This window comes from Ambystoma mexicanum, chromosome 12 (genome assembly GCF_040938575.1).
Source record: "Ambystoma mexicanum isolate Mex_15411 chromosome 12, UKY_AmexF1_1, whole genome shotgun sequence".
In the NCBI taxonomy this organism is placed as follows: domain Eukaryota; kingdom Metazoa; phylum Chordata; class Amphibia; order Caudata; family Ambystomatidae; genus Ambystoma; species Ambystoma mexicanum.
In genome coordinates this window covers 191,106,337-191,132,443 of record NC_090936.1, presented here as the reverse complement: position 1 = coordinate 191,132,443, position 26,107 = coordinate 191,106,337, and the positions used below count along the sequence as shown (strand labels likewise).

Genomic DNA, 26,107 nt, shown 5'->3' with positions numbered 1-26,107 from the left:
GAAACTTGTGCACCATCTGATGAATGTGATGAGCCCTCACCTGGGGAGGAAAACACTGCCCCAGGGATGTGTTGAGCACTGCTCCAATGTAATGGAGCCGCTGGTTTGGCGCCAAATGGGACTTCTTTAAGTTGAGGGAGAAGCCCAGCTTGTGAAGGGAGTGGCAGGTGACGTACAGATGATCCAGGACTTGCTCGGGAGAGCGCGCCCTGATCAACCAATCGTCCAGGTATGGGTAGACATGAATCCCCCCTTTCCTGAGATACGCTGCCACCACCACCATCAGCTTGGTGAAGGGCCCTCGGGGCGGAGGTCAATCCGAACGGCAGGTCCCGAAACTGAAAATGCGAATCGCCAACCGCGAACCTCAGGTACTTCCTGTGCTTGGAATGAATCGGCACATGAAAGGAAGCATACTTGAGGTCAGAGACACCAACCAATCCTGAAGTGAAGTTGAAGTGCCTGGAGGACTTGAGAAAGAGTTACCATCTTGCACTTGTCCTTCCTGAGGAGCTTGTTCAAACCATGCAAGTCCATGATGGGTCTCAATCCTCCGTCTTTTTTCGGAATAAAAAAATATGGGGAATACCATCCCTTGTTCCTCTCCGCTACAGGCACCAGTTCTATGGCGCCTTTCTCCAGCAGGGATAGGATTTCCTGCGCAAGGAACGGATCCGGACGCATCAAAGATAGCTTCCCCGGTGGATTGTCATGAGGCCTCTGCCGGAAAGGACGACAGTAGCCGTGGGCTATGAACTCCAGAACCCACACATCTGAAGTAATGGCATGCCATTCTCCTAGATGCTGCGCAAGTCTTCCCCCAACCGGCGAACCATGGGACATGGCCTCATGACTGAGCTGATGCGGCAGTGCCTGAGGGCAAGGAGGCAACTGCCCGAGCGGCTTTGGCACCTCGAGTACCTTGCTTTCCACTTCTGGTACCCCTACCGTGGCCCCTTTGACTGGCAGCCTCTCTCGATCTACGAAAGGTAGAGTAGTACCGAAAGGAACCTCCCTTCCATTGCTGTCCCCTAGGACGAAATGTCAGGAACTACAGAACACGTCCCTTTTGGACTTCCTGGTCCTTGTCACAACGGGGCTTGCACTACATATTACTCCCAACATGGTCGTCCAGCGTGTAACCCCTTTCTCGTTCCATGCGCTGGACATAACATATTCTATTAATAGCCCACGCCTTCCGCGGCTCCGTGCGTCTCAATGCTATTACAAAGTAGCGATCCGACGTGTGTCCCATAGCTCGCGGTATTGTTTCCTTGAACCTGTCTATCTACCCGTTCCTTGCCCTTTAATTTCCTCCTATTTCCTGGACTTGTGTGCTAGTTGCACCTTTCGTAGTTCCCCGGATTCCTGGACCCGCGTCCTGGAAACTGAACGCACTCTGGAGTCGGAAGAGACTCGGGCAGCCTTGTTCAAAACCAGGTCCGTCCGCAAGAAGGCAGCGAATAAGGACTCCAGCAAAGAACGGACCCAGGTGAGAAGGTGGGGGAGGGGACTCCTTGACACAAAAAGGCAAAGGTTGACGAACTGCAGCGCTCAAAGACTTCGCTGCAGCTTTGGAGGTCTGCAGCCTCTCAAGGCTCTCGTCAGCCTTTCTGCCAAACAGATGCTCACCATCAAATGGCATGTTGAGAAGCCTGGATTGCACATCAGGAGCAAACCCCAACTTCCACAACCATGCAAACCTGCGTATCACGGTGCACGCAGCCATGGACCGGCTGACACAGTCTGCCGCGTCCAAACCCGACTGAACGGATTCACACATGGCATCCTTGCCATCTTGCACGAGGGCTAGAAAACCATCCTGTTCTTCCCCTTCGGGAATATGCTCAGCCGCCAACAATGCGCAGTTCCACGGAGTGTGAGTGAATCTCGCCAAGGCACAAACAGAGTTGGCTGCCTTCAAAGCCATACCCCCAGAAGAAAATACCTTCTTCGACCAACCATCAAAGGCTTGCCGTCCCTATCAGGAGGATGGGAGGGTACGCTGCCTGCTTTGCTGGGGCCGTAGCCGCCTGCACCACCAAACTCTCCGGAGTAGGGTGCGATGACAAGTAGCAGGGGGTCATTACTGGCTGGGCGGTATTTTTCAGAAGCGACTTACTAACTGCCTGGAGACTCTCCGGAGCAGTCCAAGCCGCTGCCACCCTTCTTTGTAAAGCCATGTGAAATGGAAACACCGGGTCAGTGAGTGGACCTTGATCTAGGATGTCCGTAAGATCATCCTGATCAAAATCAACAGTTGGAGCAGACCACCCCAAGTACTCAGTCAACCTTGACATAAGACGCCTATACGAAGATTCAGCATGCGACCAAGGCTCAGGCCTGCCAAACTCCACCTTTGGAGAGGTGTCAAGACCACTGGCATCATGCAAGGACTGACCGAGTTCTTCCATCTGACTGTGCCCTGACAAAAAGTCATCAGGGACATCAGGAGGCACAACCATCTCCTCATCAGACCCCTCTTCCACCTCTGAAAGATAATCCAAGTGTTTGAACCAATCTCTGGGAGGAGGACCAGAATAGGGTTCAAAAATAGGCCTCACTGACTTACTAAGAGACTTTCTCGGAGGTTCCACAGCCCCCCGGGGCACCTCTAGTAATTCCTCAACAAACGTCAGCCTTCTTATGTCGAAGGAATTGGCGTCGACGTCGACCGAGGCACCGACGGTGTCAACACCCTCCTCAAGGACGGAGCCCCGAGAGTGTCCCTCGACGGACACAGCGCCGATGGCGTCAATGACTTCTTCGAAGCCAGAGCCCCGAGAGAGCCCTTCGATGGACACGGCGTCAACGCCTTCCTCAAAGACTTCACAAAATCCACCAGTCTCGAAGGCATCGAGGACCGGGACCTGGCACGGCTATGGTGATCTTCCTTGTCCGATCGCCATCATCTGCTGACGGAATGCGTCCCACGCCGCCGGCGACGAAGACTTGGTAGGACAAGTCAACCGTCTCGCGGAAATCTTCCGACGAGGACGGAGAAGGCGACCGATGACGGCGCTTCCTAGAATGCCTCAAAGAGGCAGAGGAATGGCGGGAACCACTCCGGTACTGAGACCCCCTGGACTTTCGGCTATGCAGAAAGTCACCTCTAGAATCGTCAGTCAAAAGGCCAGTGGATTTCGACTTATGGGGCTTAGCCACCCTACCTACCTTTAACTTCTTCTTACGTTCCCGCAAGGCCTTGGATGTCAGGGACTGGCAGTCATAGCAATCGTCGGGGGCGGGGCTTTCGCCGAGGCACCAGAGGCAGATGTCGTGCGGGTCCGTGATGGACATTTTCAACCTGTAGTCCCGACATTTCTTAAAGCCCGACTTTGGGGTCGCAGAAGAAGACAACATTGTATCCAAAATCAAGAATCGAGCGCACCGAGAATCCGAAGCAAACACGTTTGAAGAAAAATGGAACTGAGGCTACGGGCGCTGTGCGTCCTATTTGTTACATCCGGTGACGTCGACCCTCGATGGAGGCCCTCGAGGAAGAACGTATCAACGTCATCGGCGCAGGACGCCCTACGCCGAAAATTTTTCCAAAGCAGCACAGCTGTGGGCATTACCTGTCAGAGATGTTGAATACGTTGGAGGACACAATCCCCTCGAAATATTGTTGCCCTGAAGAAGGCCTGCAGAACTAGAAGGAAAATACACTAGGCATAGTGTGTAATTTAATCATTGGCCGAAACATGTTGATGATCTAAAAGAGATTTGAAATAAGAACAGTCTCTCCTTTTCTCTCTATCTTACCGTCATGAAACCACACTATTGCCCCCTCTGAACATCCTGGTCTGTACGACAACGCTTGCATACCCCCCCAACATGGCGGACACCGGATCCGTGGTCTAGTGTCTGGGTAGTGCTACTCAGCTAGATAAGCGCCCCGCCCCTGCGGTACGGCACATGTAAACGCTCGTAGTTCCGAGTTCCGGTTGCTTTTCCTAGTGTTTGCCTATCTGGAATCTCTGCCTAGTGATTCCTTCCTGTGCTTCCTCCCTGGATTGTTCGACCGCGGCCGCACCTGCAGCCTTCTGCGGTTCCTCCTTCCTGGACTGCTTGTTTTGCGATCTTTCCCGGATCGCTTCACCTCTTCATTCCTGGGCTTTCTACTACCACGGTACCTCCGGACCGCCGCTATTCCTCCCTGGGATCATTCTTCCACAAACTTACGTGCTGACTCTGACAGTCTCCTCTCCTTCCTGGAAACACAGTCTACACTGTGGACATCTTAATCATTACTTACGAAGTGGCATCGGAAAAAGCCTGCCCTTACCTTCACGAGACCCGCACTTCCAAGAAACGCGTGCATACTGAGTCAACAAAGAAGAAACACTCCTAGTCTTCACAGGTGAGCCTTCAAACAGATTGTGATAGTCGCGACAGTGAAAGTTGTGACAGTTTGACACGCCAGCCACTTGACAAAAGGTCAGAGATGGATCCTACTGTACAAGATCTTTTGCAAGGAATGCAAGAGCTCTCTACAGAGGTACAAAACCTGAAAGTGGAAAACACTGCCCTGAAACAATTGGTTCTATCCCGGGATTCTGCATATCAGGACAGCGCCTCAACAGGTGATGTAGTGGATAAATACAATGGTTCCCCTAAGATGCTCTGTTCTTTTCTGGATTCATGTCTGGTTCACTTCACCTTTAAGCCCTATTATTTCTCCACCCCCAGAGCCAAGGTGGGATTTGTCATAGCCCATCTTACTGGCAAAGCCCTAGCTTGGACTACACCACTGGTTTCCTCAGGAGATGCCTTACTGGACAATCATGATGGATTCATTAAGGCCTTTAAGGAGATGTTTGACCGCCCAGACTAGTTTATACTGCTCAAGAAAGATTGCTAGAATTCCAACAAGGTTCCCAGGATATGTTATCCTATGTTACCCGATTTAAGCAGCTCCCAAAAGAAGCTGACTGGTCTACAGAGGCATGCTTTACTTTGTTCCGTTGTGGTCTGAATGAGGAAGTAAAGGGCGAGCTGGCCAGGATAGTACGCCGTGGGTCATTCCAGGCTCTTATGGATTTATCCTTGCAAATTGATTTCCGAATACAAGAGAGAAAGGTGGAAATGAAAAAGACCTGAAGCTCTCCTCCCAAGATGTCTCCATTCTCTCCTACTTCCAGGGAAAACTCTCTTGCTGAGCCAGAACCTATGCAACTGGGGGCTATGAGAGGCCCTTTGTCAGCCCAAGGAAGAAACCGCAGATTTGACAGTGGTTTATGCATGTATTGTGCTTCGGACAAACACTTTGTCAGGAACTGTCTCATAGCACCTCCAAGACGTTTGGGATACGCCAGCTCCCAATCCTGAATGGAGCCCAGCTTCGGGAGACCAAAGACCGCTCCACCCCTCAAATCCTTGATCCATCACGGAGATGTAACCTGGTGGTCCTTCGGGTAACCCTGACATCTTCTACCGGAGCAACACATTCAGTTTTAGCCCTGGTGGACTGTAGAGCCATGGGCATGTTTATGGATGACGAGTGGGCACCAAAGCATAACCTTCCAAGAGAATCCAAGGAGTTCATACAGACAGTCGAAGGAATCGATGGCTCCCCTTGTCTTCTGGACCCATCACCCAACAAACCATCAACATACTTTCCATCCACAACCATCAAGAAACCATACAATTTGATATCCTAAAAGCCGCTCACTATCCAGTGGTCCTGGGCATGCCATGGTTAAGAAAACACAATCCATACATTAATCGGACTGCAGGTTCCTTGTTTCTGAGCTCAGAGTTTTGTTTATCGCAGTGCCTTACACAAGACACCAGACCAGTTATATCCATGGAAAGCAAAGAAGTTATTCATTCCCTTACTGTTTCCAATGTCAATCAAGTACCAGACATCTATCAGCAGTTCTCGGATATCTTCTCCTCAGCTATCGTACAATCTCTGCCTCCACATAGACCTGAAGATTGTGCCATTGATACCGAGGAGAACGCCATAATACCCTTTGGCAGGATGTTTATCCTATCTGAACCTGAAAAAAGGGCCCTACGAGACTACTTGGACACCAACCTGGCTAACGGTGCCATCCGCCCATCCAAGTCCCCCGCAGGGGCTTTTCTGTTTTTTGTACCGAAGAAAGACAGCAAGGAATTACGTCCTTGTCTGGACTATAGGGGCCTTAATCAATGTACCCGTAAAAACAGATACCCCTTGCCTTTGATATCGGACATCCTGGAAACACTTTGAGGTGCCGTAATATTCACTAAATTGGATTTAAGAGGAGCCTATCACTTGGTCTGAATAAAGGACGGTGCCGAATGGAAGACTGCCTTCCGAACACCCTTTGGGCACTATGAGTATCTAGTTATGCCTTTTGGTCTTGCCAATGCCCCAGCTGTTTTTCAACGTTTTATGGATCGGTTTTCTCAGACATGCTGTTCCTCTTTGTAATCGTATATCTGGATGACCTCCTGGTATATTCTAGCAATCCAATATTACATCAAGAACACGTCTCTGCTGCTTTACAAAGACTAAGGGAACATCACTTGCTAGCCAAACCTGAAAAATGCGTATTTCATGTCTCTACGGTACGTTACCTGGATTGGTCTTAGGTCATCAAGGGGTGGCTATGGATCCAAACAAGGTTGAAGCTATCACTTCCTGGCCCGTTCCAGGTTCCGTTAAACAAATACAATCCTTCCTGGGCCTTGCAAATTTCTATAGAAAATTCATACCTTCTTTTTCAGCTATAGTTCAACCGATAGTATAATTGCTCAAAAAGAATGTTCCCTTTGTATGGACTTCTTCTCAAGAAACCACCTTTCAAAGACTGAAAGAGATGTTCACTCAAGGGCCCATTCTGATACAACCTGACATTTCAAGATCCTTTTTGGTGGAAACAGACACGTCAGAATATGCCATTGGTGCGGTTTTAAAACAAGAAGCAGACAATGGTCTTGAACATCCTGTAGCTTATCTGTCCCAAACCTTGCTTCCTTGCGAGACACACTAGGAATTACTAGCCATTCGCCAAGCCTTCAAGGAGTGGCGTCATCTCCTCCTGGGTGCCACTCACCCTGTGCAGGTACGGACGGATCACAGAAACCTACAAGTCCTCCAGTCCATGGAGTGCAGAAATAGTCGACAAGCACAATGGGCCTTCTTTTTTGCCCAATACCAGTTCAACATCTTACATATTCCAGGAACCTCAAATGTCATCACAGATGCTTTATCCAGACGTCCTGACTATCCAACACAAGAATTTCACGACCTGCCCAAGATTTTCCCAACACCGTGTTCATCGCCCAGGATAGTGACATCCTGGATACTATCAAGAGAGAAACCACAAATTCAGACCTATGGACGGATTTCCAGGAAAGCAATTTGTGGGCCCTGACATATAAATATGGCTTCCTTTTCCGAGGCTTCTAACTAGTGATTCCTACCCAGACCTTGAAGGAACAGATAATACATCTGTGTCATGATGCTTTCCACTCCGGACATCGTGGAGTCAGTTGTACCCTTCGTACCATTCAAAGAAACTTTAGGTGGCCTAAGATGGCTAAGGACGTTAAAGCATATATCCGGACATGTACTATATGCAACCAAAACAAAACAGACAACAGAAAACCAGCAAGACTACTCCTCCAACCGGATCCTCCTTCTCGACTCTGGGAATCCATAGCAACGGATTTCATAGTAGATTTACCCCTCTCCAGGGGCCATACAGTCATAATGGTAACTATTGATCTGTTTTCACACATGGCCCATTTTACACCGTTAGTTAAATTACCTTCTACTCCTGAGATGGCTGGAATTTTTGTGAAACACATTTTTCGTCTACATGGGCTCCCATCTAAGATCATCTCTGACCGTGGACCCCAGTACATCTCGAGGTTTTGGAAACACCTCTGTAAAGCATTAGGCATTCAACGCGCTCTGTCATCGGGATATCATCACCAGACCAATGGCATTACCGAAAGAGTCAATCAAACCCTTGAACAGTATCTGCCATGTTTCGCCACCAAGGTACAGGACGACTGATCTGTTTTGATCCCGGTTGCTGAATTTGCCTACAACAATTCTGAGCATTCAGCAATAAGGACTAGTCCCTTATTTTGTAACCAAGGTTTTCATCCCTCAGTGCTCCCCTTCTGTGTTGCCTTCACCAAGCCCTGTTCCCTCTGTTGATTCCTGGACTGCACAATTAGTTTCAACCCATCAGGAGGCAAAGAACCATCTATCCAAGTCCAGGGATGACGTAAAGAGGTATGCAGATGCCAAAATACGTTCTGCCCCGTCTTATACTGTTGGGGACAAGGTTTGGTTGTTCTCCCGTTATTTACCAAGACATTGGAGACCAAACAAGTTGGCACCCTGATACTACGGTCCCTTCCATGTATCCAAGATCACCAACCCGGTAGCCTATCTACTACGTCTACCTATAACATGGAACAGCATTCATCCTGTCTTCCATACCTCCTTGTTGAAACCCTATCATCAATCCACCAAATATACACCTCGCCCTCCTCCTCTGCTGGTCCAGGGACAAGTCGAATATGAAGTCTCCGGGATCTGTGATTCCAGATAAAAAAAAGAGAACGCTTACAGTACTTGGTGCAATGGAAGGGATATCTGCCAAGTGATCGTACCTGGGAACCAGTCTCCAACCTGAATGCCCCAAGATTGGTCCAGCAATTCCATTGGTTACATCTTGGCAATCCAGGGGGTTCAAGGCTTCGAAGGGGGTATACTGTCATGAAACCACACTACTGCCCCCTCTGGACATCCTGGTTTGTACGACAACGTACCAGAATGACCTTGCATACCCCGCTACATGGCGGACACCGGATCTGTGGTCTAGTTTCTGGGTAGTACTACTCAGCTAGATAAGCGCCCGCCCCTGCGTTACGGCGCGTGTCAACGCTCGCAGTTCCGAGTTCTGGTTGCTGTTTCTAGTGTTTGCCTACCTGGAATCTCTGACTAGCGATTCCTTCCTGTGCTTCCTCCCTGGATTGTTCGACCGCGGCCGCACCTGCAGCCTTCTGCGGTCCCTCCTTCCTGGACTAATTGTTTCGCAGTCTTTCCCATATCGCTTCACCTCTTCATTCCTGGGCTTTCTACTACCACGGTACCTCCGGACCGCCGCTATTACTCCCTGGGCTCACTCTTCCACAAATGTACGCGCTGACTCTGACCGTCTCCTCTCCTTCCTGGAAACACTGTTTACACTGAGGACATCTGAATCATCACCGACTCAGTGGCGTCAGAAGAAGCCCGCCCTTACCTTCACGAGTCCCGAACTTCCAAGAAACGCGGGCAGACTGAATCAACAAAGAAGAAACACTCCAAGTCTTCACAGGTGAGCCCACAAGCAGGTCGTGATAGTCGTGAAAGTTGCTACACTTACTTGGTTTGATCCTATAAGATTTGAGTGTGTATATAGACTTATACATGGCATCCGTTACCCCGGCACATCGCGTGTCATTCATGGGTTTTTGAAATGTTTTGTGATTAAGTAAATCTTTCTCAGATTAATAAATACATCTGTTTTTTAACGACAATATGTCATTTCATGACGAGTTGTTCAAGTTAAGGCTGAGATCCAGCAACCTCTTTTATGTAAACATGAAGAGTGTGTAAAAACACCACCAATCGAACAATCTGTCAGCATAGAAAGGGGTAACCAATTTTTTGTGTTCTGTTTTTGACTTCCCCCTAAGGGCCACCTCTCGCCCATGTGATCCTCCGTCGCATAGCCACCTCCAGGGTCGGGATCAAGTAGCGGCTGCCGTCCACTGGCCACATGAGGAGAGGCTACCACCGGGAAAGGAATGATGAAATCATCAGATTCATCACACACATAAAAGTACCCAAAAATCCCAAGTGTAAAAAGCTAAGGTGATACAAAAGTATCCCCATTGCACTGCAAGTTACACAAACGTAAAAGGTAAACGGAATAACAGTTTTCCAGTACTGATAGTCTGGAGGACTGATCAGTTTCCCCATAACAAATGAGCAAATGGCAGGGGAAGTGAAGCTGAATGCTTAACTTCCCCTCAAAAAGTCAGAATAGGTTAAAAAACAAAGCAAAACAAAAAAAGAAAAGGAAGGTCATTGGAACTTTCCAGCAAAAGTTGCCCATAGAAAAACCTTTCCTGACACACTAGTACAGTAAAACTGAAGAAGCCTGGCACCTTGATATCAAAAAGGTTATTATAAAGAGTTTGCTCAATATCATTCTAGACTTTATTTTAGCTGACAGAGAGACAGTGTAATGCCTTACTTGGGAGTAGGCTATTGAAATATAGTAACATGAAGCCACCCATAATGAGACAATATACCTTGAGCTCCCTATGCAGGCTGATTTTTTTAAAATGTGAAAGATGGGGGCGGATGTTCCACAAACAGCGTAGGTAGGGAGAGAGAGAGAAGGGACAGATGTCTGTCCTCTTGTATGCAGTGACAGTATGTGATGTTTCTGTGCTATTACTATGCTTTGACTCATACCCTAAAGCTATGACATGCATAGATGAATGTAAAGAGGTAGCTTCATACTGTTTCCTCAATATATAATTGGGCAATATGCAAAGAAGCTTGAGTGGTTGAAGATGCATCTTATACTTGGATGAAACATCTGTGCAGCACAGCTTCCTTTAAGGGCCAGCCAGCCCAAGTCTATTATTGAAACCATATGAATGGAGCCCTAAAGTCAATATGAGAACGAGAAGGATAAAAACAACAAACATGCATACTTACTAAAAAATGGCAAGGGGAAAAATGATTCCAAGTCACTCTCTCCACCTGTCCACTAAATCGCCAGGTCCGATGGGTTTCCTGGGGACTTCTGCAGTCATACAAAATGGCTGACCTAAATGGAGCAATAGAATAAACTTAAAGTATCAGTACCAATACCATGTTATCGCCTCACAAACAGCACATTTTAAAAGAGGAGAATGGGATAGCATGTATAAATCCTACTGTCCTTCACTAATCAAACATGATTTCATAGCAATTTTGTAGAAAAACAGAGGGTGGGTGAGGCGCGCACTCTGGTTCCCAGTGTTAGATACCTGCTGCATTTCAAGTTGCTGTTCTCCTCCAAGCGCCATCATGTCTCTAACAATCATCAGGGAGGCTGTCTTTTCAGGTGTTTCAAATTTGTCTCAATAGGTTTCAAGGAATTGTGGTAGATGTAGTCTGTTTAAGGTAACCAGGAACCAACTCCCCTCCAAAAGCACAATTCTTTTCTAGTGTGGGAAGGGGGGAAACCCAATGATGTGGCTCTCCTAGGTAGGGCATGGTGACCCCAGTGCCGCTGCTTCTAACCGCTGCCCCTAAAGCCCGGGACTTCTGAACCATATGATTTCATAGCACTAAACGTACATATTGTCATTTAGTTTTTGTTCATCACCCATTTCTGTTGAGCTTAAGTGGTGCAGCATGTCCCCCCTCTTCTAGGTGCCCTACTAGCTCACGTCTGCAGTGCAGATCTCATCTTCAGCTCCACAGGACGCACTGGATCCTTCATGCTATTCCTGGTCACTACAGGCTGCGGGTACTAGAATCTGATCAACATATTTAATATGATAATATCACCAGGTGTGAAGCAGTTTCGGACTGGGCAGAAAATAGGCTTGGCACCTAAAACAAGTTGCCTTCTCTCAAAGTTTAAGACTTTTCACAACAAACTGAGCAATACCTGCAGTGAATTTTTGGGAAACTAAGTGGCAAAGAAATGCATGGCGAAGTGCACCAACTGATCAAACTTGCCCTCAAAACTGGCTCATCTTGGCCTTTTGGACTGGCCCTTCGGCAACTGCCCTAACGCCCTTTACACCAACGAAGCGAGTGAGGCCAATGCACCCGATGATGGAACGGGGTTTGGAAGAGTGCCACATCTCCTTTATATGCATTTGGTCATCAAGTGTTGCAACGGTAACCTTAAAAAAGATGTGCACGTTAAATCATTTCCCCTCTGCACAGTAATATTAAAAGAAGGTTGCACTGCTACATAGAGGAGGTGGTCAAGAACAATGTAAACGTGTGGTGCCTTTTGGGATGGCATAGAAACTAAATAATGCAAAATATGCATGCAGGTAATCCGTACTGTAGAAAGGCGTTGGCTAATGCATTTTCAGCTATCACTTTGGGTTCTCTCAGCGAAAAAAGACAATAACCCCAATGGTATTCTATGTAAATGGGATTCATACAATACACGGTTGCCGTTTACCTGGTCTCTAGGCGCTCCTGTCAATCTGAAAGGGGGAGGGGAGCGATAGAAGATGGCTTTGCTGCTGTCTAGGTGGTACGCAGACCAAGGTATTCTAAGGGTCTATCCCTAGCAGCCCTGTGCCAAGAGCACAGGCATTTGTGTACAGAAGGAAGACTTGGGTGACGTGGTGCTAGGATACATTAGCCGGGGATGTGATGTGCAAGTTGACAGTAGAGGTATGGTGCTCTGTTGTGTTGAGATGGTTATTCCATTGTTGTATACAAGTGGCTTAGATGATATGCGTATGGTGGATTTGATGTAGTGTAGTCTATGGCCTGGTGGGCAAGTTGGAGTTGTTATCAGGTGTGTCGTAATGGCAGTGGACACCGGGAGGAAAAATTACAGTGACACGCATGGAACTACATCACAGAAGGCAGAATGTCAAATATTTTCTGGTACAATAAATATGATGCAGAGCTATTCCTCATCTTACAGTGACCCTAAAGGGTGTATGGTGAAGTGCTGCAGGACAACTCTTCCATGGACTTAGATTGGTTCACTACGCACCGTCCTACTTCACACCACAGGCCCCCAAACCACTATTCACACCGGAACTTTAGTTCATTGACATCTATGTGCTTCTGGTTGACGACCATGCACAACTGTTAAATGCTTATAGAATGCTCACATCTCGGACAGAAAGTGTTATTAGTCATCCTCCTTAGACACATGATTTTTGCCTACTTATCGTTATATTGAGTACATCTGCACGCAGTAAGGTTATGATATATGGTTCTATTGCCGAATTGTCTTTTAATCATTCCTGTTGTGTACTAATATGAGCTCTCTAGTCACGTTCATGTTACATTCTGCCTAGTCAGATACTCCTCCTCCCTATTTGAACTACAAACTCCCTCATATACAGGAAACCAACTATTTACAGCATAGGTTTTTCCCTATGGAACTATTACCTACCAAGTATACATATGACTTGAATATACAACCGTAATGTTCCTCCTGTGTGCCTAGCCCTTTGCTACTTCTGTATTTTTCTAATAGTACCACCAACTTGCATTGCCTATTACTTACTACTTTTATACTCACAAGGTACCCATTACCACCAGCCCAGTGTCCTCGTGCTCTAAAGACCTTGCTCTTATTAAGGTTTCAGTTAATAGACTTGCTCGACTGAAGTTCACGGCGACAGTATCTTAAACGTTCTTGCAAGCCTTGATGTGCACTGTCACTACCTCTCATTCGACACTTATTGGACGCCCCCTCTCATCCTAAGCATAATAACCAAACAATATACCCAACACAGGGTTCCATTAGTAAGTCCATCAGCTACAGCCAATCTTAGCCTTAATCATGATCTGCCCAGCCCAGCACAAGCCTATACCCCTCGTGAAAACTCTAACCATGACTAAATCGCTTCCTCCAGCTAACTCAGTACAACCTACAGATTTCCTATCCAAACTTCAACTTTCTCAGAACTTAACTTCACCCACATCTCAGACTACTTCTACTGCTAATACTACCCTGACCCCTATCCAGTGGTTCCTCAAATTCACCTCTTGGCCCACTCCAAACATTCCTTGCCCACTTAGCTTAAGGAACTTCAGACTAAGATCACAAAGTTCAATGTCCTCTGACATCAGCAGCAATAAAACGTCCCTCAACAAAAACCTTGGAGAATCACATAGAAACCTGACCAAATCTAGAACGTCAAAAAGCAAACATAGCATAAATACTCCGCCTGACAAGCTGTTAGGCCCAACCACTCCCTCATACAAACCTGCCCAACCCAACTCCATCATACCTAAGCCTGAGTTAACACTCATCAGGTGTGCGCTCATTAATGCAAGGTCACTTATAGCCCCTGCCTTGGACATTGCCGATCTCATTATGTCCAACAACCTCGACATATTAGCGATTTCAGAAACATGGCTGCATGCAGCAGCAGGCCCAACTTATCACTGGCCATCCCAGACGACTACATGATCCTCAGAACTGACAGAGAAAATTTGAGAGGAGGCGTAGTAGCGCTAATTTGGGTATAAGAGAAATACCTATCCATCAACCGTTCACTTCAGGTTAACTTCTCACCGTGAAAATACTCCTCGCTCCCAATTGCACATTGACTTTACATCTCTTGTATAGACCCCCAGGTCCAGTCTCATCCTTGGACGAAGAGATCACCCAGCTTCTCACCAACCACACTAAACCAGGGTCTAAAATGATCCTACTAGAAGACCTAAACTTAGGACTTAACGACCCGAAAGACAACAATGCCCTAGCACTAGCCAACACAATATTGGAACTAGGTTTCCTGAATCGCATCCCCAACCCAACACACAACAAGGGCAGAACCCTTGACTGGACTGCTGATTTCAATTGCGACATTAAGATTCTCTCAAATACACCCTGCGCCTGGTCCGATCCCCACGTGATCACCTTCACCATCCAGGATCATCCCACCACACACCCTGACCACAGCATGGCCCCTCCAGCTCTTACTAGAAATAAAAAGAACATTACAGCAGAAAGGATTCTTCCCCTACTTAACCCTATTATCAAACCTCATAACATTGATAAACAACCCTGCAGGCATGGTAGACCTATACAACCTAACTCTCTCTCTCTCAGGCCTTAGACAAAGTGGCCCCACTACACATGCGCAAAGCTAAACAATCTGCTCACCTTAATTCATGGTATATCTCCAGTCTAACAGACCTGCATAATACCAAGAGAGCAGCTGAAGTGGTCTGGAAAAAAAATCCCTTGCAAACCAACAAGACAAATTTGTCACAGCATCAAAATAATTACAAAAACGCCATCCACCTAACATAAAGTGAGACCTACAACGAGAGATTTAGTAATGCTACACCAAAGAATTATTTAATATCCTTTGAGAATTAGAATTAGAATCCCCTGTGACTCCGCAGGAACATTGCGCCAAAGATACCATTTAGTGCACTAATATCCAAAAAGCACTGTTGGAAAAAAAATCTCTCTCCTTCAAAACAAAATTGATACAAAATAAAACAGTCTTTCCACAAACGCCCAACACTTTCAGCATACTGAAGCTACTGTGAACCTACCAGCCCCTTTCCAGTTCACCCCAGTTTTAGTACAGGAACTGATACAAATTATTGAAAGCCTTAAACCATCAAAATGCCAGGGTGACGTATGCCCAGCCACGCTTATTAAAGATGTGGCAAGTGAGATTGCACCCTTCATCATGATCCTAATTAATGCATCCTTTGAAACTGAACAGTCCCCACTAATCTTAAGGATGCGTGGGTCCTCCCACTTCTCAAGAAATCCACACTAGATCCCAATACACCTACCAATTATCGACCTTCAACAACGGTACCCTTTCTTCTTACAATTCTGGAAAGGGCAGCATACCTCCAAATTCAAAACTATCTAGAATTAAATAACCTCCTTGACCTTCGTCAGTCAGGCTTCAGACCAGGTCATGGCACAGAATCTGCTCTCATTCACCTTAAAGTACAAATGGATGAGTTAATGGACAAAGGGAACATAGCTCTCCTCCTCTTGTTAGATGTTTCTGTGGCCTTTGATTTGGTCAATCACAATGTCCTTTGCAAACATCTGACCACAGCTGCACATTTCTCTGCCAAAGCTTTATCCTGGATAAAATCCTTTCTCTCTAATAGGACAATGAGACTATTCTCTCCAACAGAGACAGCTGACCCAGCTCCAGTTCCATGCTGAGTTCCCCAAGGTTTGTGCGTCTCGCCCACTTTGTATAATATTTTTACAAAGCCTCCATTTGACTACATCGACAGTTTGGGTGTCACCTACACCAACTATGCAGATGACACCCAAATACTTATCCCCCCTCTCAGGCTCCTACGATACGGATTCCAAACTTCTGAATCAAATCTACCTAGTCATTCAGGCATGGATGTCCACTCATGGCCTCTGCCTGAATGACTTGATTGGCTCCCATAATCGCCTTAACAAACTGAGAACAATTCAAATCCTTCAACATCCACAATAATACCATTAAAGTGGCTAAAGAGGTCAAAACACTAGGGATGTACCTTGACTCGACACTCTCCCTAACCAAACAAGTCGATGCCACAGCCTTCTGGGTGGCATGTACAGCAAAACTCATCACCGCTTGCAGGCCATTCCTGTCCTCTGATAAATGTATTACCTTGGCCAGATCACTTATACTATCAAAATTGGACTACTGCAATCAAACATCGACACTAGCCTCCGAAACCGTAACAAATTACAAGTGTTACAGAATAACATATTAAGAGTGGCGCTTGATATGTATCGAGGGGCGTGGCCGGCGAGCACGGCATGAAGATGTGATCTTCTGGTGCTCCCGGGGCTGCCAGCGGCATCCTGCAATATCCTGCGGATTTTGATTGTGGTAATCCAAGAAAATGTCAGCTATCGTTTGCAGACATCCTGGACACGGAATCGCTGAAGTTCTGTAGCAAATCGGTGAAGGAAACTGGAAATAAACGTGATTGTACAGAAAGGAAAATACGGCACCGCGACTGAAACAAGATGTCCGCTGAGCGCGATTGTACGGACGGTGCGAGAGCCACCGTCAACTGAAAAGGCGCCGGAGAGGGGAAAGTACGTCGTACAACAGTGAGCCGACAGGGAGAAGCATTGCCGTTGACCCGACGACAGGAATCACCCTCCCATCCTGCCAGTGACTCTGCCAGAACTAGATCGGGAAAACAGTGCCGCGGAGCAGGGGAACCCACACCAGCAAAGCCCGCGACAGGCCGGAGCGGGTGCTGTGCTTGAACGACGGAACGACTGAAGGCGCTCCGTGGTGTGGGGAGTGCCTGTTGGACTGCAGCTGATAACACCGAGCCTGCGTGCCTCTCCCCCTGCACGAAGAGGTGAAGATGTGCTGTGCAGCGGTATTCCGACAGGGGGAAGCATAACTGTCGGACAGCGGGTGACGCCCTCCCGACCCGCTTGTGACGGGTGCCGCGGGCGGGGGAGTCCACCCAGGTAAAGCCTGTGATACGCCACGGTAAGCGCTGTGCTTAGAAGACAGAACGACTGCAGGTGCGCTGTAGTACGGGAAGGGCCTGTTGGGACTGCCGCCGACGAAACCGGCACGGAGCCTGCGTGCCTCCCCCCCAGTGGCTCCCCCCTGCACCCTGCCGGCGGAAGCCCTGAACGACAGTGGAAGGGCGTCTCCCTGTCCAACGTGGCTCCCGTGCCCTGATAGATACGCAGCTGTGGAGCCCTAACACTGAGCCGCCTGTGAGTGGTGGAGCGGGATCATTGTCGGACCGATCCCCTACATGACCCAATGCAGCAAAAAGTGCTGTAGCCCGGAGACACTAACCATAAGCAGACAGGGAATGAACTACACCCCCTGATGCCCTAGGGAACGCAACTCTAGCGCTAAAATAAAGGCACCAACCCTGCACAATACTGCATGTCCTGGTATAACCTGGTGTGATACCAGAAGCAACCCTCTGCTAGAAAGCAAAGGAGAAAACAGACACTGACCTGAAGTGGATACGCAGCAGATGAACCCCTTCTGACCCACCATCTCACGCCTCGCTGTTTTGCCATGGGGCCCGGAGAAGACACGGCACACATTTGTGGCACGTCGAGAGCCGACGTTCGGAGAAACTCCTTGTGGAGGGTTTGCCCCAGCAAATCCGGCGCTGCACTACTCAGATCCTTAGTGCAGCGAAGGCGGACTACGTGGAGGTTACGGGAGCTCTGTGCCACGGGGAGCGCCTGCTGTGCCCCATCGAGTTGCCGGGTGACCTGCGGCTCCTAAACACCTATCCAGAACTCATACGGGAGGTAAGGTGAGGGGGAGTTGGGATATAACTGGAATAAACAGTGCGGCCCCCAACGCGGAAAAAACAATAGCTCATCCCCCAACAGCAGGCCATCCTACATAGAGAACCAAACTAAGCCACGAATATACAGCACTGCATAACCGTGCAACTGTCACCTGAACTAAGTGCACTGCTAAGCGAGACGTGATCTAGCTGCAATGCCGCACCTGCCTTACCAGCTGTGACTCATAAAGGGGAAAAGTTAGTACTAGCACAGCACAGATACACGGCAGAGGTGGTACTGAACCTGCAAGTAGTAGGCACAAAGGGCATCCATCGGATACACGGCACGAATATGTGTTGATAACACCCGAACCACTAACACCAGACGAGTGAACCATCGCACAGCGGCCACTCGCACCACAAACTATTCGAACAGTCCGCAACGTAGGGCGTGTCTCACTAGTGAAGTTGAAAAGTGCCTTGCAACTGCTAAAAACAAGGGCAATACAGGCCGGAGGGGAAAGATCAGCTTCAAGATGGGCAAGGAGAAAATAAAGAAACCAGGGACTAGAGTACCATGGAGCAGTACACAACACCGGCCCAACGCCCTCAGCAGAGCAAGCCAGAACTGATAACACGCAAGAACCCTCAGAAAACATATCACTCAGAGATGTGATGAATGCTATCTCTAGCACACGTACATCCATGGAAGTCAAAATGGATAGCATTAGTACCGATGTGTCCCTGCTACGTCATGACCTTCAAAAACTGGCGGCCCGGACGGGCGAAACCGAGACTCGCATTTCAGTGGCGGAGGATGAGCTACGAGGTCTGAGTCAACAAATGAGCAGTGCAATGGCGCGCATCAAAGTATTGGAGGAGAGAGTGGAGGAAGGAGAGGGCCGCTCGCGAAGAAACAACATACGGATCCTTGGCCTGCCTGAAAAAACGGAGGGGGCGAGAATGGAGCTCTTCCTGGAACAGCTGCTTGCAGACCTGTTTGCCCCAAAATCCCTGTCCAAATTCTTCTCCATTGAGCGCGCTCACAGAGTACCAACGGGCAGACCAATCCCGGGGGCGCCACCAAGAACTGTGATCGCTAGGTTCCTCAACTACAGAGATCGGGATGCGGTGCTCCAAATGGCCAGGGTGAACGGCGCAACCACATATAACGGCTCTAAAATAGCATTCTTTCCTGACTTCACGAAGGAAGTACAAAAAGCAAGACAAACGTTTGACCCACTGAAAAAACGCCTCCAGGCACTGAATGTGAAATACGGCCTGTTATTCCCGGCCCAACTAAAGATTTATCACGGCGGCACGACGGTGCATTTCACAGATCCAAGGGAAGCTTGGAGCTGGGCAGAGCGTAACCTAGGAAGGGACTGGAACCAGCGAAGGAGGCAAGAAAATAGAAGAAATAGACCTCGACCGGATAGACCCCCAGATGACCCACCACAGCAGCAACCCGAAGAAGAAATGCCTCCAGACAACGATGATTAGCAGCGGAGACAGATTATGCAGACATCAGTATCCATACCCTTCCCGCCTAACCAGGAAATAAGCTACATAAAGAAGCTGGCGGCCCCGTGGTGGGACCTGGGAAAGACTCTTCCTTGGAACTCAGATGCTTCAGTTGGGGGTGAAGTATAGGGAGGGGGGCGTTGGGCATGTGTTGTTATGTTTAAAGGATGGACAAACTCAATGGAACATCAGAGTAGTCGAGACACCGGCTGTGGAGCGATATGGGCCATTGTTCTCTGCCGTGGTACGCATGTACACAATGGCCAGTACCCGAAGAACATTCTTGTCACTTTACCCACAAACGCTTAAATGAGCTAAAACTCGGACTTTAAAACTCCTCACCTGGAACGTGAATGGTCTAGGAAGCAGTCTGAAGAGACGATTAGTGCAGCAATTTCTCAATAGACATAGCCCAGACAGAGCTTTCTTAACTGAAACCCACCTAGCCGGCACAACCAATGCACTGTTTAAACGATCCAACTACCGCACGGCAATACAAGCAGGATTCACGATGGGAGCTAGGGGGGTAATAATCCTGATACATAAAAGGCTTCCTTTCACCATCACAAACACAACTCAAGACACTGGAGGCAGGTACACGCATGTCACGGGCATGCTCTGGAACAAAACGATCTCCCTACTGGCGATCTATGCCCCACCCACACTGCAAGCCACGTTGATAGAAGACATAACACCACTGCTCACGATGGACACAGCAGACATCCTAATCCTGGGGGGAGATTTTAACGATGTAATGGATAATGTGCAATATCGCACACATCTGCACAGTAGAGACCCGAATCTTCAAACTAACCTAGCCAACTTTGTCGAAGCTTTTGGAATCAGAGATGTGTGGCGGAATCTCCGCCCGGACAGCAAGGAATACTCCTATCATTCTGGGGTACATGCATCTTTGTCACGCCTGGACTATTTTTTTATACCAGCATCAATAATACATACAGCGAGACAGGCTTTATACCTCCCAAGAGGCATCTCGGATCATTCCCCCTTGCTCATGTCCATTGAAACGTGCAAACCAACCCCACCGCCAGTATGAAGGTTGTGCAATTACCATCTGGGATCCCCAGAGCTAGTAGAAAGACTACAGAATGCTAGCACAACATACTTCGAATTAAATGAAGGAACTGTGGACTCCCCCATTACTCTGTGGGAAGCTTACAAAACTGATTCGTGGGGAGATTATATCCTGGACCTCGGCACAAAAGAAGGCACACCTTGAATCAATAAGGGAAGCATAATCAAATGTCAAACTAGCGGAGGAAACGCACCTAACACAAGAGACCCCCGACACGAACGGAGTCCTAGCTCAGAAAAAGCTACAAAACATTGCGTTGGACAATGCTAGAAAGGCACACGGAGCAATGAGAGCCAGAATCTACGAAACAGGAGACAAAGCTGGAAAGATGCTAGCGTGGCTCGAGCGGAGGGATGAGGGACACAACCAAGTTAGAGCGATTAGAACACGAAATGCTGAAACAAGATCAACAGGCAGACATCGCAGAAGAATTTGCTAAATATTATGAGAAATTATACAGTGCACCTGAGTTCCCCACTGACATTTCTGTGTTGGAAAAGATTGTCCTCCCCTCTCTCACTGCGGAACAAGCGGACATGCTGGAAATGGAAATCACAGAAGACGAGATAGTGGCATCTATGCCGCACATCCAATCCGGAAAGACACCTAGGCCGAATGGCTTCCCCATTGAAACTTGGAAGAAAATAGGCGGAACCGAAGTGGCCCCACACTTACTTAAGCTGTTTGTACATGCCCGAGATGAAGGCAGTCTACCAGCAGATTTAAGGAAGGCGACAATAATTGTGTTGCCCAAAGCAGACAAACCCCCGGACGATTGCGGCTCCTATCGACCAATATCTCTGATTAATAGCGAAACGAAGATACTGGCGAAACTACTAGCTACACATCTACAACAGGTCATAACATCTCTGGTACACCCAGATCAATGTGGTTTTATGCCCGGCAGATCCACGAGGATGAACATACGCAGACTTCACCTGGCCATTGAGCGCGCCCAGACCCTGGATGCCCCTGTGCGCGTACTCGCAGTGGACTTTCAGAAAGCCTTCGACTCGGTCCACTGGGAGGCGCTCTGGGCAATTACGCGTAAAATGGGGATCGACGAACGTTTCCTGACCTGGATCCGACTGCTGTATGAGGCAGTGATGGCTGAACGTCGCGATCCTTCGCACTGGGGAAAGGGACGCGACAAGGCTGTCCACTGTCGGCCCTCCTTTTCGCACTGGCCATGGAGCCACTAGCCCAATGGCTGCGAGATACGCGAACCTGGGACGGCATCCCTGGAGGATCAGAATGGGAAGAAAGAGTCTCACTATATGCAGACGACCTACTGATATACTTCCAACAACCTAAAACAGCATGTCCAGTGGTAACACAGCTACTGCAGGAATACGGCAACTTCAGTGGTCTGAGGGTGAACCGATCCAAATCTACATTGTTCGCACTGAATCATCTAGGAAACGAGACCCCTGAGCCCTGCCCATACAAAGTCGCGCATGAACAGTTTCAATATCTGGGTGTCCGGATTACAAGCAATCTCAACGATTATACACTAAATAACCTACAGCCTATCACGGAAAGGTTCACAAGGGATGTGCAACATTGGAAATCCTCACCCTTGACCCTTCTAGGACGTGCTGCACTGTTCAAGATGCTAACACTTCCGCTGTATTTGTATGTACTACAGAATGCTCCACTACACATACTGACCAAGACGTTCCAAGAGATAGATCGTGCACTTAGGCAACTCCTGTGGGGGAGGTGGACACCCACGAATAGCCCTTCAAACATTACAAAGGTCAATTTGGTAAGGAGGTATCGGCCTACCAAGACTGCAGACATACTACTGGGCCAGCCAGATGGCGTTAATAAACGATGCTTTACACGCCAACCCAACACTACCACATGTGAGAGCGTCCCCCCCATGGATCTGTACGCGGCAACACGTAAAGCAGCCCTCCGCGACATGACCTCACACATACCACGCATCTGGGCAGAGTCACATACCTTTATAGGCTGGGGGGATAAAATCACTCCACTACAGCCACTATGGAATAATAGGAACCTCCCTGAAGTGATAAACTGCCGAATTGGCCGGCGTGGAAGAGGCACGGCATAGAAAAAGTGCAGGACATTATGGAGGAAGGAGTCATGAAACCTTTTGATGAATTAGCCTTGACCTTCGACCTTCCGGAAACAGAGAGATACCACTATACACAGCTTCGGCATGCTCTGCAGCAACACCTCCCCGCCCTCTCTGACATGGCAGACTCTACCCCACTGGAACGGAACATAGTGGTAGACCATATTCCAGCCAAAGTCACTACTGTTATGTATAGTGTCATCACCTCTTTTGCCACACCAGAATTGGAGCGACTGAAGTTGAAGTGGGAGGCTGAAGTGGGAGAAATTATGTCTGAAGATTGGGTCCAAATCCTAATGTACCCCGGGGAAGTCACCATATCAGCAAGATTACGCATAGTACAACTGAAGATACTACACAGGATCTACTATCCGAGAGTAGCCCTGTACCAATGGGGCAAAACTGCTGAACCCAACTGTCTGCGATGCCGGGAGGAGGGTGGAACCTTCTTCCATATACTGTGGGAATGCCCAGTGATCTGTCAATACTGGCAACAATGCTGCGATGTACTGTCGAGGGTTCTGAACCAGTCGATACCCAGAGATCCCAAACTCTTGATACTAGGTGTGGACAGCAAGATAGATTTGTCAAAATATGAGAAACTCTGCCTCATGACTACAACAGCAATATGCAAAAGAAACATAGCACGCCTATGGGGAGCAGCGGAACCCCCACAAGTGGAGCAGTGGATAACTGATGTAGAAATTTGCATCGCGATAGAAAGGAGGGTCTACAGAGCCAGAGGCTGCCCTGAAAAAGCAGACAGGATATGGCAGCGCTGGGAAGACATGATATGAACCATTGTGCCGTTGACATCATAACATCAGACTAAAGGGTGAGGACAATGCCCTCCGAAGACCTGCTAGCCTACCAAACCACATTATACTGTGTATCAGAGACTACATGAAAACATCCAGTATGTGTTCCATATGAGTGTTTGTTCTCCATCCAACGTTACCTTTAACGATGTTATGAGTATTACTGTTGTTGTGTAGACGCTGGTCCTAGACAATCCAGCGGGTATATGTTTAAAAACCAATAAAGTGTGTTATTAAAAAAAAAAAAAGAGTGGCGCTTAACATCCCCAAAGCCAATCACATCACTGCCGCCAGACAAAAGGTCCACTGGCTCCCAGTCGAGAATAGAATCGCCGGGGGTGTGGCCAGCATGTGAGCAGAAAGGACTTGAGTCCCGACTGCTCCTGTGGACCGCCAAAACATCCTGCTAAATATCCTCCTTGGCTGGACAGATTCCTGCTAAAATACTCCCACAGTGACAGATTGGGGTGCTGCACCCCCGACCGAAGTTGGAACCCTGCCTGAGGCACCCTTCCCGAGATACGCGACCGTATCTTTTCCCCCGGACGCCGAGGCCCTGCCAAGATGGGTGCCGCAACCCAGCAGCAGTAAGAAGAGGGACGGTACCACCCGGACAGCGGCCTGCGTCAGGAACCGGTGGTGGAGGAGGGCGGGCGACCAACGACCCAGTTCTGGCGGTGCTCGGGGCGAGGAGGCGCATGACAGGCGCAAGTCCCCAGGCCCGGGCCCGAGACTGCGTGGTACCGCCGAATCGAGAGTGAGGCTGCAGACCTTTGAAGACGCTCGAACACTGACCATGGACTGCGGTGGCTCCCTGCTTCTCAAGGCGCAGCATCAACGGGCAGAGCTGACCGCCAAAACAGACATCCTGAGCCCCCAGGTCAAATGAAACTGCCGGGGGCATAATCTGAGCAAATCCAACCCTCTGGACTCTGAGTCCGCTGCGCTCTCCCCCCTGCATCATACGCCGGCGCCGAGGCCTGGCGTACGGAGGCATCCGGACCCCGAGAGTCGCGGCATCTGGAGCGCCATGCCGGACACAGAGGCTCATACATCTCTGCATCGGGCTGCCAGCAAAAACTAACTACCCTGTGGCCCACCTGCCTGCTTGTGAGGGCTGTGCCTCCCCCTGAGCCCAATTGCCACAGAAACCATCCTGGGCTGAACCACACTCTACCTGTGGCGGCTGCCTAACCACGGACCTAGAGGTTAGTGATACACCCCGCTGCATGCTGGGAGTGGACGAACAGATCCGGGAGTGGGATCTTCAAAAAGGGACTCTCTCTTCGCTCGGGTGTGGGGGCCGCCTGCCATGAATCTGCCTCTCTGCCCCCGGGCCTCGTGGTGCCACTACAGCCGCCCTTCTCCCAGAGCCTGACCCAGCAGGCGAGAAACTGACCTCTCCTGGGTGAGGGAACAGCCCTGCACTGCCCTGTATACAACTGCCACTATCCCAGAACGGATTCCGGACCCTGCACCAGGCCCAATACTATACAGAGTGCTTGCCCCTGTCTTGCTGGCCTTCCCACAGCAGCGATCATAAAGGCCTCCTAAAAATAACTTCCACTGGTAGTTACCTCTCCCCAAGGGGGTGGGGAAAGGCCTCCCTTATCTTCTACTACCCCTTTTAAATACTGGAGGAGACTCTGGGCCTCTGTAGTCCTGACTGGACCAGCTGGCCTGGGGGAGCGCCCCAGCACCACCGTACTACACCAGTGACCATAACACCACAACGGCGCATACCCACGACACCGTACTGGGTGACCCGACGAAATAAAAGTGGCTCTCCAACTCTCCAGCTCCCGGGCGGGGACCTGCGATGCCATGGGGAAAGACAAAGCCAAGGAGACGACAACGCAGAGCACTATGGACCAATATGCCACGAGCAACCAAACGGTATCAAGGGATACAGAGCCCCAAACAGCCCCCTCCCCGTCGATGGACTTGCTGACGCTTAAGGACGTGATGGCAGCCATTGCCAACTCTCGCTCCTCGATGGAGATTAAAATGGATACCATCTCGGCGGAAGTCTCCTTCCTCCGCCACAACCTTCAGAAAATCTCGTCCAGAAAAGGAGAGGCGGAACAACAGATATCGGGGGTGGAGGACAGCCTCAGAGGTGTGCACCGGCAGCTAGCACAAGCAATGACTCGACTTAAAACATTGGAAGCACGAGTCGATGAGGGAGAGGGCAGATCGCGTCGCAACAATTTATTTATTTATTATTTATTCGCATTTGTTTAGCGCACAGGCAGCCCAGTGGGCATCGTGGCGCTTGTTACAGGAAAAGAAAATGACTTATTTTACATACATTACAGTCATTACTTGGTTGCACGAGCAGAAAACAGAGGATATGCAGATGACTAGTTGTACATACATTGAAATGAATTTCTTAGTTGCAAGAGAAGATACATGTCTACAGGGGGGGGAAGAGGATGTAGGAGGGGAGGAGGAGAGAGTAAACAACATGAGGAGAGGGAGTTAGTTAAACAAGATGGTTTTCAGCTTTTTTCGGAAGGCAGAGAGAGAGGTTTCTGCACTCAGTGTGCTAGGTAGAGAGTTCC

At 48.8% G+C, this 26,107-nt stretch overlaps 1 protein-coding gene across 1 annotated transcript in view; it reads right to left on the bottom strand.

The window, feature by feature from the left end:
- Window positions 1-26,107, bottom strand: part of PWP1 (PWP1 homolog, endonuclein) — a 429,968-nt gene that overhangs the window by 106,679 nt on the left and 297,182 nt on the right. Inside the window, exon 11 of the mRNA XM_069628279.1 lies at window positions 10,733-10,844. Within this exon, the coding sequence (XP_069484380.1) occupies window positions 10,733-10,844 (112 nt within the window). The remainder of the gene's footprint in view (window positions 1-10,732; window positions 10,845-26,107) is intronic.